Source organism: Eschrichtius robustus, chromosome 3 (assembly GCF_028021215.1).
Source record: "Eschrichtius robustus isolate mEscRob2 chromosome 3, mEscRob2.pri, whole genome shotgun sequence".
Lineage (NCBI taxonomy): Eukaryota > Metazoa > Chordata > Mammalia > Artiodactyla > Eschrichtiidae > Eschrichtius > Eschrichtius robustus.
This window is the reverse complement of record NC_090826.1, coordinates 120033758-120047625: the sequence shown is the minus strand read 5'-3', so window position 1 is coordinate 120047625 and position 13868 is coordinate 120033758. Positions and strand designations below refer to the sequence as shown.

The 13868-nt window shown below is 34.0% G+C and overlaps 1 protein-coding gene across 4 annotated transcripts in view; it reads right to left on the bottom strand.

Moving 5' to 3' along the window:
* Positions 1 to 473: 473 nt before the first annotated feature.
* NUF2 (NUF2 component of NDC80 kinetochore complex) overlaps positions 474 to 13868 on the bottom strand; it is a 30662-nt gene continuing 17267 nt past the window's right edge. For all 4 annotated transcript variants that reach the window (XM_068538342.1, XM_068538341.1, XM_068538345.1 and 1 more), the window contains exons 11-15: positions 11321 to 11458; positions 9172 to 9312; positions 7996 to 8171; positions 6899 to 7034; positions 474 to 913 (exon numbers count right to left, since the gene is read on the bottom strand). In XM_068538342.1, coding sequence (XP_068394443.1) covers positions 779 to 913; positions 6899 to 7034; positions 7996 to 8171; positions 9172 to 9312; positions 11321 to 11458 — 726 coding nt within the window. In that variant the 3' untranslated portion in view covers positions 474 to 778. The remainder of the gene's footprint in view (positions 914 to 6898; positions 7035 to 7995; positions 8172 to 9171; positions 9313 to 11320; positions 11459 to 13868) is intronic.

Sequence of the window (13868 nt, the reverse complement as noted above, 5' to 3'; positions counted from 1 at the left end):
TTCCAGGGCTTTTCCTCTCACTGAAAGCCTACTCTCTACTTACCGTAGTATTTTAGTATTTCTGACAAAGAGAAAAGTACCTGGAACTCCAAATACCAATACTTAATATATACATATGTCTACCATGGCACTGTTCTAAGCAGTTTGCACATTTTAACTTATTTTCCTCATAAAAATGCCACAGCATCAGTGAAGAATTAGACTACCACACTCATACTTTCTCTTTTAAATAATTACATTAGAAAGTGTGGTACAGTAGAAACATTCCAGACCTCAGTCTCATACAGAGCACAGTTCAAATTTTGGCTCAGGACCTTCATAGCTACTTCATCTATAAAGTAGTTATAAAAATGTCTACCTAGAGTTGCTTGAGTGAAGATCAAATGAGATCCCACAATGCTTAGTGCAAAGTCAGGGCTCAATAATACTATACCTCTGTATGTCAACAAACAAAGCAGCAACAGCCATGATAATAACAGAGAAAAATTATATATTTCAAATGCAATTATTTCTGTTTTACTCCAACCACCACTTACAACAAGGAGCAGAGTAGAGACATGAATGGCTGCACAAGCCATTTTAATTTTAAGTTCACAAAAGTCTACATTAAATGCATTATCTTACAAAATAATAACCTATGAGAGTATATAAAAAATAACTGAGCCAACATTATTTGGTACTTTTGATACTTCCATTAACTTCAACTTAACTATTCCCTTTCCGAATATAAAACTAAAAATTGGCAAGCTATTTACAAAAAGATGTGTAATTTTGTTAATCAGGTTGACATTCTGAACATCTTTTTCTTCAGTTCAGCTGTTTTCTCATCTATTTTAGTATGACAGTCCTCTGTTGCCTTTTCAATGCCTTCATGGTATTTCTCCAAAGCAGCTTTCAAGCTGAGAAATATTTCCTAAGTAGAAAATGAAATATAATAAGAATGATTCGATGCAATGACCTAAACTAAAAATGAGTTACAAGAATTCCAACAGTCTCGTTCATATTTATTAATAATATTTTAAAGCCTGAAGTACCTTATGCACATGTACACACTCATATGCCTACTCTTATTAAGCTGTGCAGATGCATCAGAAAGTCAGCTACTTAGAAAGAACAAAGCAGAAACATTAACAATGGCTTGAATTCCAAGACATTAAGAACATATTTTTAATCATCAAATAAAAATTTTTACTTTGGAGCTTTTCATGTTTACTTGGCAAATACCTAGATTACTGTACTCTGCACTTGACCCTGATCATTATTTAAATGATATGTAAACAGATTTAGTAAGTAATCTACAGGACTGAGAAATATAGGAATACCTTTTAGAATTGTTTTAACAAACTGATCAGGCAGTCCTACTATAAGCAATAGTGAGTTTTCATATAAACCTATATGGATGTGTTAAGAATTAAGAAAAAAATTACAAAACAATTTCTATAGACTGAATAAAATAATAAATGAACCACTTTGCATACATTTTATTCTATCTCATACTCATCAAATGCCAATTTTGATCCGTTTATTACTGATTTTTCTTAAACAAAACAATTCTCAAACCTTGATACAAGAAAAAGTAGTATTCTGGAAGATTACAAAAGGTGTTTCACCACTGAAATAAAACAGCAGGCCTTTTCCAATGGAAGGAAAAAGCAGTAAATGGGTATAATGGGTATAAATGTTCTCAATTTTAAGTGCTGCTCCCATTAAACTTTTCTTAAACCCATAGTTTGGCTACTATTTATCTTAGTTTAAATTCTAGTGTAGATACTGTCTGATTTTGAGCAAATTATATAGATTATAATTTAATATAGTATGGATTCAAAATGTTCCAAAAAAGGACGACACTATTTCCAGAGACTGCCACCTATGCAAGTTTGAGAACTACTGCTCTAGATTAAGCGAATATAAATAGATGCTTAAGGCTAAACATTTTCCCAAAATCTAAACATAGATCATTATTAAATCCTAATACAAAAATAGAAGAGGGTAATTAGATTCCCAAGATCTAAATCAGGCATCAAATTACCACAACTGTGATGGAATATTAATCATTAGGAAAATAAATCAAAAGTTTTTGATACCTTTATTTCTTAAATCTTGTAGGAAAAATAAGGTGAATTAGTTGCTATCTTATGTAAACACCATTTTTTTAAAAAAATTAGCACATTCAGCAGCTACAGATCAATTTAATTTCCTGGCTCTACAGAGATACGTATTTATTCATTCCAAAGAGAAAGCTGAATAAATTTGGTAGAAAGACATTACTCATGAGAAATTATTAAAATGAAGTGTGGTTAAATAAAGATATACAATCTGTAAATATCTGAACCAACCATTTCAACACACTCAGAGGAACAATTTTCTCCTGAGAACAACTATATTCTCAAGGAGGAACCAAATCCTACAGGTAGAGCCACAATAAATGAATGAAACATTAAAGCCCAATTCCACTGGCACATCCACAGAAGCAAACAAACATTTGAAGTTCTAAGCCAACCCTCACAGGATATTAATAGCAATAGATCACAGCCCTCACAAAAGCTACATATTTCAATTTCCAATTAAATTCTGTATCCAAGTGGAACTTTATCATATTCATTCACATAATAAGTAAGTCTTACAGTGATAGCTTGGCTGAAGTTAAATATTTTTAAACTCAAACTCTAGTTCTACAGTGCCTAACATGACAACCACTAGGGACACGTGATTATTTAAATTTACATTTAAACAGCTACATGTTCCTCAGTTGCACTGGCCACACTTCAAGTGCTCAGTAGCTACATGTACCTAATGGCTACCGTACTGAGCAGTACAGAACATTCCTAGCAGTAAGTTCTTTGGACAGCATTGGTCTAGGTAATTATCTCACTTTTCAAATCAGAGAAATTCAAGATGACATAACATCCAAGGAATTTTATGGCCAGTGTAGCCATTTACCCACCAAGTATGTATTCATTCATCAACCAATATATTACTGAGTACCTTCTACAAGTAGCACTGTAAATAGTACAACAGTACGATGGAACATGCAATTATGCTTTCTACCCTAAAAAAACATACAATCCAGACCAGACTGGATACTGAGCACTTAAAATATAGCTAGTATAAACAAAGAACTAAACTTTAAATTTTATTTCATTTTAATTAATTTAAAAGTAAATGTAAATAGCCACATGTTGCTAGTAGCTACCCCATTGGACAGCACAGATCAGAATAGACTAAAAATGCTACAGTATTTGAGAAGGAGAGAAATCAAAGATATCTGAAAGGAGCCAGAGAAAGTGGTATTGAGAATACACTTTCCATTAAACCTTAAACAATGAAAATGATTAACTTAGATACAAAACTTTAAAAATCCTAGAAGGTAGGGATCATGCATGCCTTCCTTGTTCATACTTACTCCCTGAATCAAATATAAAGGCTGGCACCTAGTAGGTGCATAGACCATTATGTTGAATGACTGGCTAAATGCATGAATAACTACAGGAAAACAGCGAGTTCCTGTTTTAAACGAGAAAGTGTAGTAATAAGAGTGATATTTTAGCAGGTTAAATTTGGCAATACTTAGGATTCAGGGAAGATTTGATGCAGGAGAATCTTAAGTCAAGGAAGAAATTTAGCCAGTGTTTGCTGGAATTCATGAGTATTAGAAAATTATGTGATAGAAGTATGATTAGAAAGGATTTGTTATGAACAGTATCAATGACATTATCTTGGTGATTGGGTATCAGGATTATCTAAAGAAAATCCAAAATTGCAATTCTTTGTGATATTTTGAAAAAGATGATGCCACTGAAGAATATGAAGAAACTAAGTGAAAGAGAGAAGGAAAGGGAAGGGGAAAGAGAGAGAGAGGGGGAAGGAGAAAGTGAGGAAGAGGAAAGACACTAAAGATGTTGAATGTAATTTAATAATTGTTTATTTTTGTTGTGATAAGCTAATCCATTGAAAACATCCATCAGGCAGCTAAAATAAGAAGTAGAGTTGAGGTGGACAGAACAGGAAACAGCTTTTTGAAAGCTATCTAAATAAAGATGATGATTGAAACTAGAAGAGATGAAATATCTATGGAAAAGAATATTTAGTGAAAAAAAAGGATATGATGATCATTAGGATCCAACAGAATTACACAAAGAACAGTTTGGCAATCTTAACATATCCTTCTTTCCTTTTCATGAAAGATGATTATGAAGTAAGCTAAAGAGGGTTCTTTGACAAAATATATCTTGATTTCACCAGGGGACTTAGAGACTCTCCCAAGCTATTTTGGAACAAGTGGATATCACAGTGTTGTCTGGGTAGAGGTATGGTTAGAACAACTTAGCAAGTTGAACAACTGTATCCAAAGTTTTGATCAATAGTTCTATGCCATTCTGAAGGAAGAAAAACAACACAGCAAAGGGCCCAGTTCTACTCAACATTTATCTCCCCTGGAGCAAAAGGCATGCTGGTCACATTTGTAGGTGATGCTAAGCCATGAGAAATAGTTAATGTGAATGATACATAGATTTAAACTGACCTTGAAATTTTGGAAACCTAGGTGGAAATAAATAACATGAAACCTACAATAAATAACAGTAAAATCCAGAATTAAAATTTCAAAGAAATAGTTGCATTAAAGTGTGGTGAAAAAATTTTAAGTTGGCAGAACCTCACATGAAAAAGACAGAAGTCCTTTAATTGATCACAAGCACAATATGAGCCAAGGGCAAGATGCTGCTGCTAAAAATCCAGCCCAATATTATGCTTCATTAACAGTAGCCTTGTGCTCTGGGGCTGGTCACACCATCACTTGGAAGACTATGTTTAGTACTGGGTTCTACATGTTAAACAGAATAAAAAAAGCAGGAAACAGAGTAGAGAGGACAGTAAACAGAATAATGAATCTGAAAATTAAACTATATAAAGAATGGCTGGAAAACGAGGGCTAGTTAACCTGGATGAGAAGGCTGAAAGAACCCATGATCTTTACCCTCAAATGTCTTAAGTACAGTTTTATTCAGTAGAAGAGGACACAGATTTGTTCCAGAGAGGTGATCTTGGCTCACTAGAGTACAGAAATGAAAATTTTTAAACTCAAAATAAGAAGTAACATTTTAATAACTATAGCTGTCCTAGTAGAACAGCTTGGGTAGTGATGAGCTCTATAATATTGAAAACAATGAAGCAGGACACATCAGTGGTTCTCAAGAGCCATGCTAAAAAATTTAGGCTCATGGGCCCCACTGCTGGTAATTCTAATTCAATATATTTTGGTGGGGGGTTGCTCATCTTTAAGTTCCTCATTGAGTTCTACTACATGGCTAATTTTTAGAAACAGCATGCTAGATGGCTTTCCAATTTTACAAATATTTATGGAAAGCATACTACATATAAGGCAGCATTCTAGGCATGGTTTGACATGACATACTAAGGTAAAAAATAAGATTGCTATTGTTGAGAAACTTAAAATGTTATTGGCAAGACATATATGCACAAAACTAAAAGGAATTTAAGGCAGGCACGGGCACCTTTTATGAACTATAGACAAAAGGTACTTACTTACATTAGTAACTGGTTCATTAATTGCATCTGACCATGTGATAACAAATAAATATCTGCTCATTTGATTTGGTTAAGAAGCAGGATTAAATATCTCCTAAGGTCCTTCTAACCCCCATTCTAGAGATAAACAGAGGGCCAAAGGCTTGGTAGATATCCAGTTAAGGGGCAGAACAAAAAAAAAAAAAAAAAGTAGTTGAACGTAGAAAGGAAAGGAAGAATAGAAAAAATCAGGACAGTGTACTGGGCAGACCATGGGAGGGGAAACCCAGCCATTTTCTTTTTCTTTCTTCTGTTCCTTTCTTTCTTTCCTTCCTTTTAAAGTAGCCTTGAGACAATCCTCACTACGTATATATACACTTACATGTGCACGTGCTAACAATCTAATATTTCAGAGGATAAAAGTTCCTGAGAACAAGAGAGGGGATTTCCTACTGTGGTTCTTTTAGTATTAAGAATCCTTGCAAATTAAATGTGAATGGTGAAAGGTAATGACAGCATGTTTAAATATCTTTCAGGTTTCAGAGGTTTAGGATAAGATATCAATGTAGGCAAGATGAAGAATGAGAAGAAAAAGAGGCTAAGGGATTTTACATGATAAAGGGCTGTTTTTAGTGACTTCTGGTAGAGCAGTTTGGGACAATCTTGAGGACACTGGACAAACTTTAAAGGCTGAGGATAGAATGAGATATGATAAAGGCAGCAGGAATAGACTACTTCTTTGGGTCTTTGGCAGTCAACAAAAAAAAGAGAAATAAACATAATAAACATATTATGTTTGGCATTATACTGACATTTTGGAAGATAAAAATGTAGAAGACAAGATGCCTGTCCTCATTAAACTTGAGACTGTTTATGAAACAATAAAATAAATACACTTGAAACAAGCAGACTAACTTTAGGTAATTATGATAAAGTTATCATTAAAAAAAAAAATCTCAAAATACCAGTAATAACTCAAATACATTTAACACTGATGATAAGAAATACTTTTGAGATCCTTTTATCAGGAAAAATTGCAAAAATTTTTTAGAAGACATTACTTTAAATCACCATCTAAATTCATGTATCAAAAAAATTCAGAACCTTTATGGAGCACCTACTCGTATTGCAAAGCACGATTCTAGGTGCTAACAGGGAAAAAAGGCAAGGAAAAAAAAGGTATGAGGAGACATACATGCAAACTATCCCAGGGTAATGGAAAAGGTGCTATAAATGGAAATAAAAGCAACAGACCTGAGGGGTCAATTTCTACTCTGGAGAACTGACAAAATCTTCAAAATGAGGAAGACACAATTTACATTTTAAACTTGTGAGATTATCTAAAATTAATTTCTTATGAACATATACTCACCTGAGACTTCAGCTTCTCCCTTTCAGCAGCATCTTTTAGTTGTTGAATTCCAAATTTAATTTTTTGGATTTCTTGATTAATTGTGGTTACTCGCTCATAGACAGCACCTCTTTTTTCTTGAACTTTATTGCAGTCTCTAAAGGAAAATAGAGACAGCTAAATTATAATTCTTCTTAAGAATCTAAACAGTCAAGCATTTAACTCTAATTTTGATTCCAAAGAGACTGTCTGTATTTGACTGACACACCTAAAACTCTTCTCAAGATACAAAAGCAAACAGATGAGAATCGCAGGGTGGCGCTATATTCAGGTCATGGCATACAGTAAGCTCTTCCACACAAAGCTGTTATTTAACATGGAGATCTTAAGTCACATCTCCCCAGTTGTGCTCACTCATGTACTGTTGTTAGGAGTGCGAATCAGCACAACTTTCCTGCAAGGCATGTGGCAACAAATTAAAACCCTCAGGTTCTGCCCTTTTTCTTCATCTGCATGAGGAAGAGCAAAGGAAATCTTCAGACCATCCTAATACACCTTTTAGAGGCTGAAATAGTGTCATCTCATAGACATATCTGGGGCATTTATTCTAAAAACACATTTTTGGAACGGATGGGAAGAAGACTCTACCAATGAAACACCCAAACATACTGGCCAGCAACAACGATGACGACGGCCATGACAAAATGCTTAGCAAAGTACTACTTCGTATATGAATAAAAAAATAAGACTTTTTCTCAAAATATGCTATGTTACAGACCAGCTGCACAATAAAATGAACCAGTTGATTCACTCTAATACAACTCTAGACCACTGTCTCTAAAGTACACTGAAATAAGCAGTAGCACCAGAACCCTTTTGAAGAATTATGCAAAGGATTTGGAATTGTGATATCAGGAAAAGAAAAAAAAACTAGTACCTAAAACATCTCTAAATCTAGATATAGCAACATTATGAGATTCATAATTAACTCATCTGTTTTAGTCACCTAACAGTGGAATACCTTTTTGAAATTATAGGAGATTTGGAATCTTAGGGAAAAAGTGAATTAGGTTTTTCTAATTACTTTCTAATGCATTAAATTTAAAATAAGTTCATACTCAATCACGGTGCGTTTGTACTGCTTGACATCCTCATGCTTCTTATTTATTCTGAACTGTGCTGTGGCAAGTTTTTCCTTCTTCACAATCATCAGTCTTTTAAAGGAATTTTCTTCAGCCTTCAATTTCTTCAGTTCTGACTCATCACTCTCAATTTTGTCCTCCAAGTTCAGGCTCTGTATTTTATGAGATGTATTTAAAGTCAATACAACCAATTAGGATTTACAAATAAAATGAAGGACTATTTTCTAGGATGAGCTGTAATAAAATACAATTTTAAAATGTGATAAAACTGTTTAAACACTGAAAGCCCAGCACAAGAACACAGACTGAACAAAACAGACAACAGGAAGGCACTAGGGATACTGAGAAAGAATCTGACACCTAGAGAGGTGTTAGTTATCATGTCATTTTATCAGCAAGGATTGGAATAGAGGAACACGTTAATAAGATCAGCCAACAAGCTAAGTTGAGGGGGTGAGCGTCTGAACTAAGGTAGTAGGAATAAAGAGGAAAGAGTAGACCCTAGAAACAAAAGCAGTGGATCTCAATCTTTTTTTGTGCTGACTCTTGATGGGAGATAAGGGAAGTGTGTAGCTGGGAAAGAATATCTCAGGCTATGCACCCTTCAACCCCTTTTTCCCTCAAGAAAGAAATCTTTCATCAAACGCTATGTCAGTGATCCTGGGGACAGTCTGGATTAGGACAATGAAGTGAAAAGGATTTTCAAGTTTCTAGCCTAAGAAACTTAAAAACGTTGGCCTTAGCTGTCCATCTTCACTCAGGGCAGGGTCTGTGTCTTAAACTTTAAATCTCTTTATAGATCCTAGCTACAGTGTTAGGCAGTAAGTTGGCACTTTATGCTTACTGATTAGAAGATCATTTCCAACTGTCAGAACAAGTTTAAAATTCCATTACTTTTTTCCAAAATATACATGGTAATATGCTATGTTAATTAATTTATTATTCATTTCATCTGAAGGTTAAAATGGGTCTACTATTGCTATGTTTAAAAACAACAGTGTTTTATCCTTGAGCACACATTGCCACATCTATTATAATGTAGAATGACCCAGCTTTTCTGTAGGAAAATAGCAACAGAAAGTAAAAGCAAATCCAAGGGACTACAGTAAACTATTACATAATAAAGACATAAAAACTCCATACAATACAAACCTCCTTTAAGAAACTGGTTAATTTTTCCCTATTATCTGCAAGGTCCTGTATTTTCTTTTGATATAGCTGCACCTCCAGCTGACATGAAGGCAGGCAGTCAACAGAGTCTCGATAGATTTCATACTTTTCCATCACTTCTTGCTTTGAAAGAAAAAAAACACAGAAACCAGGTTGACACTCTTCTTTATGAAACTGCAGTAATGTCAATTTGTTTGCTCTTAAATAATTTCTGTACTTAATACTGAAAGCTTAAGAGCAGAGAACAATTAAGTTTCTAGGTCAGTAACAAAGCACTATTACTGACATGTGTCTAAGCACACATAATTATGCTTCCTAATTGCCAAATATCCTTGAACAAAGAAAAACTACCATAATTTTACTAAATCACTCATTGAAGTACCTTCCAAAGGTTATTCATAATGATTTTAAAAGAGTTCATTTCTGCTAATACTCAAACTACTCCTGATTATTCCTGGGCAATTATATTACCAATTATAATCTTCCTATTCATTTGTGTAATAACTATTACTACAGCTAATTCTTTCAAAAAGATTAATCTTCTAAAATTAGGAAATGAGCACATGTTTACCACAAGCACTGCAACAATACAAAGGCTTCTTTCCTTTCCCCACTAGTCTCTCCCTCCTCCCGCCTTATTAACCAGTTGGATTTTGTCTTCAGTGAAATGCTTAATCATATTTCAGCTCATTTTTCCATTAAGTTGTCTTTTTCCTACTAATTTGTAAATACTCTTGTATCTTTGCATATCATGGATATAATCCCTTTACCTGTCATATGCACTATATATATGTTCCACACGTCTACTTTTCTCTATAGCTTTTGAGTTTCCAATCTTAATTTAAAAATTCTACCCCAGTGCAAGATAATACAAGTGTTCTCCTAAAATTTGTAAACTTGTTAAATTTTCAATCCAATTAAAAATTATTTTTGTAAATAGTGCAAGGTATAGACTCAACTTGCTTTTCGTCTAGATGAACTGCCAATTGAATCAGAATTGCTTATTAAATAAATAGATCTCATAAATACTCAGATCTATTTCTGAGCTCTCATTTCTGTTCTAGTAATCTTTGTCTATTCCCGTGTGATAATTCTCAATTATCAGGAATGACTTGAATAACAAATTCAGAGATAAACCAGAAATGTTCTTTTTAATTAATAGTTAAAAACCTTTCCTCATAAAGGATGCTAAATTGTCTACCCACTTCTACTTTTGCCCCACATACCTCAATCCATCTCCCAGAGTAACCCATAATCTTTTTAAACTTAAATCATACCATGTTCCAACACTCCCCTTTTAAACTAGCCAGTGGTATGCCCTTGCTCTTAAGGTAAAATCCAGCACCCTGAATAATCTGCCCATTGCCCATTTTCCATCATCATCTCATGCCATTCTCCTTCTTATACATCATGCTTTCTTCCTTGAATATAACTTACTCTCTACTACTAACTCATAGAATTTGCATATGCTGTTCCCTCTGCCTTGAATGCTCTTCCAATATCAATTTATTAATATAACCTCTGTTCATCCTTCAGATCTCAACATAAATTTCCATTCCTTCCCACCTCCACCTCTTGATTTCCAAAATACTAAACTAGGCTACTCTCATTATGTTATTTTGAAGCACCCTATCCTATTTTTTATTTGTTTGTTTCTCTTATTGGTGCTTTTTTAAAAATAGCCTTTATTTTTTAGAGCAGTTTTAGGTACACAGCAAAATTAAGCAGAAGGTACAGAGAGTTCCCATATACTTCCTGCCTCTACACATGCACACCCTATAATTTTTCATAATACATATTATAATTTATAATTATATAACTAATTTTAAAATTGTTTAACACCTTTCTCACTTAAGATAAAGTAACTAAGTCTCATGAGGACAGGTCATTTCTGTTTTGATCACCCAGGGCAAAAGCCTCAAAAATTTGTTGCATAATTAAACAAATATCTTGAAATTATACTTCTTTTTCTACATCCATTTTAGAGAAGAGCTAAAAATTAAAGACAAGGGCAAAAAGCCTAAGAAGAAGAGATGTACAGATAATCTGGAAATTAGAAAATTAACACACAATTAAACAAGAGTTGCTAAAAAGAAAAAGAGAAAAGCATTAAAATTAAAAGGAAACTCACTCTGGAATTCTTAAGCTTCTGGACTGTATCTTTCATTTTTTCTTTATAATTCTTAAGCTTCTCTGGAGAATCCACAATTTTTGTTTTCAAACTCTCTTGTACTTCTTTCAAAGAAACCACTGACAATTTTAGTTCATTCTGTTGAGAAAACATTTTTATATTGTTAGATATAATAATAAAACTGGTGATTAGCCACTACAGTAATGGAAAAGAACAAAGAAATGGGTCTGTGTTTGTTGTAGTGGGGGTTAAATTAAATTTTGACCACATCACTCCCCTGCTTGATTGCTCACATTTGTCTGCAGGGTAAGATCAGGCTCCTTAACACACCATTCAAGATCTTTCATTATGTAGCTCTTACTCTCCTTTCCAGTGTCATCTTCCACCAGCTTCCTACTATACTCTACAATCTGGTAATATAGTCAGTCTTATGTCTGGACAATTATAAGTGATCTCTCTCTGATAGTATGGTCCTCCTGAGTACCATCATCCCATTCCTGTACTGCAAGTGAGTTTCTATTAATCCTTGAAAATCCTGTTCCTACTTCCTCTGTATTCTTTCTATAAACAGTTATTGTACATGTGATACTGTAACTATGTATTTAATATGTGTTTCTGAATTAACTGAGCAACCTGGGATTGTGAACAGTTATCTTTGCTTTCCCAGAACCCAGTGAAAGTAATAGCACTGAGAAGGTACTCAGTACACAGTTACTAAACTAAAACAAATTTCCTTCTCCTGAATTTCAAACCATTTGGGGAATTAAGATGAAGGGTATCTGAGAATTCTCTTATATAACACAAATGCATTCCTATGAAAACAGAACAACAAAACAGCAACAAATGTCTATATGCACCTCCATCTGTGCATGTAACGGCACAGAAAAAGGACTGGAAAAGTGTAACCTCTAGGTACAGTTCGCAGAGAGAAGAGGGCCTTTCAGGTCTCTCTCTCTCTCTCTTTATATATGCATATGTGTGTTATATGAGTATTTTACAATAGGAATGTATTACTATACAGCTTGTATAATTTGCCTAAATTATTTTTAACTAAAAAATTTTAAAAAGTTCTTACCTTTTCATCAACTAACTCAGAGGCCAAAACTGAATGTTTGAAACAATATTATTTACTTTATTCTTAGAATTTAGCACACCACCACATTATCTACTCTTTTAACACCCTACAAAATTAGAGATCATTTTCCTTACATTAGCATTGACTTTCATCAATTTTCTTCCCTTTTCAAAAAGCCTAAATTTGCTATTTTAACTACAAAGTGATTTTGTTTTAATATAGATTTAAATGGGACAGAGAGAAATGAGTAATAAAATTGAACCATAGTCAATACTACTCTGATGAAAACATCTGCCAATAAAAAGTGACAGAAAAATAAGGAATATATTATACCAAAGTAAATTTCAGATAGCTATAAAGTATAAACATTAAAATAATAGGGGGACTTCCCTGGTGGCGCAGTGGTTAAGAATCCGCCTACCAATGCAGGGGACACGGGTTCGAGCCCTGGTCCGGGAAGATCCCGCATGCCGTGGAGCAACTGGGCCCGTGCGCCACAACTATGGAGCCTGCGCTCTAGAGCCCGCAAGCCACAACTACTGAAGCCTGCATGCCTAGAGCTCATGCTCCACAACAAGAGAAGCCACCGCAATGAGAAGCCTGTGCGCTGCAACGAAGAGTAGCCTCCCGCTTGCCGCAACTAGAGAAAAGCCCACATGCAGCAACGAAGACCCAACGCAGCCAAAAATAAATAAATTTATTTAAAAAAACAACAACAAAAAAAAATAGGGAAATAATAAAAGTACAAGAGAAAATATGGGATTAAAAAAATGAGGAATGAGATAGGCCTTTCTCTGTATCGAGTTAAACCCAAATGTAGAACACTATATCTATCAATTTTACTACAAAAATACATAAACCTGCCAATAGGAAAAAATGATGAATTTGAAAGACAAATAGAGTTAATACCCCTAATTCATGGACTTTAAAAAAAAAATGAAATAAACAAGGAACATAAACAGACAGTTCACAAAGTAAGAAATAACAACAAATCACTGAATAAGGTGGTCTAAATCACTAAACAACAACAACAAAAAAATCAAAATTAAAATGAGGTGTTTTTTTCCCCTATAAGAATGACAAAGATAAAAAGAAAAGAAAAGTAAAAACATCCACTTTTGACAACAATGTAGGGAAAAGAATACTCTCATATTCTACTGGTAGAAGTGCAAATTGATATCTTTTTAGAAGTCAGTTTGGCAATGTGGGCCAAATTTAAGTGTGATTCCCTTTAACCCAGAAGTCCTACATTTAGGAATCTATTGTATGATAAAAAGCAGCCTGGTGCACAAATATGCAGGTACATGGGTAGGTGTGTAACACACATGTGCTATTGTTCAATAGCAAAAAAATTAGAAGCAATGTGAATGTCTATCAATAAGACACTAAAACAATCTACATTAAGGTATATACATAGAATGCACAACTATATGCAGTTATTAAAATAATGAGGCTATATATTGATGTGATAAC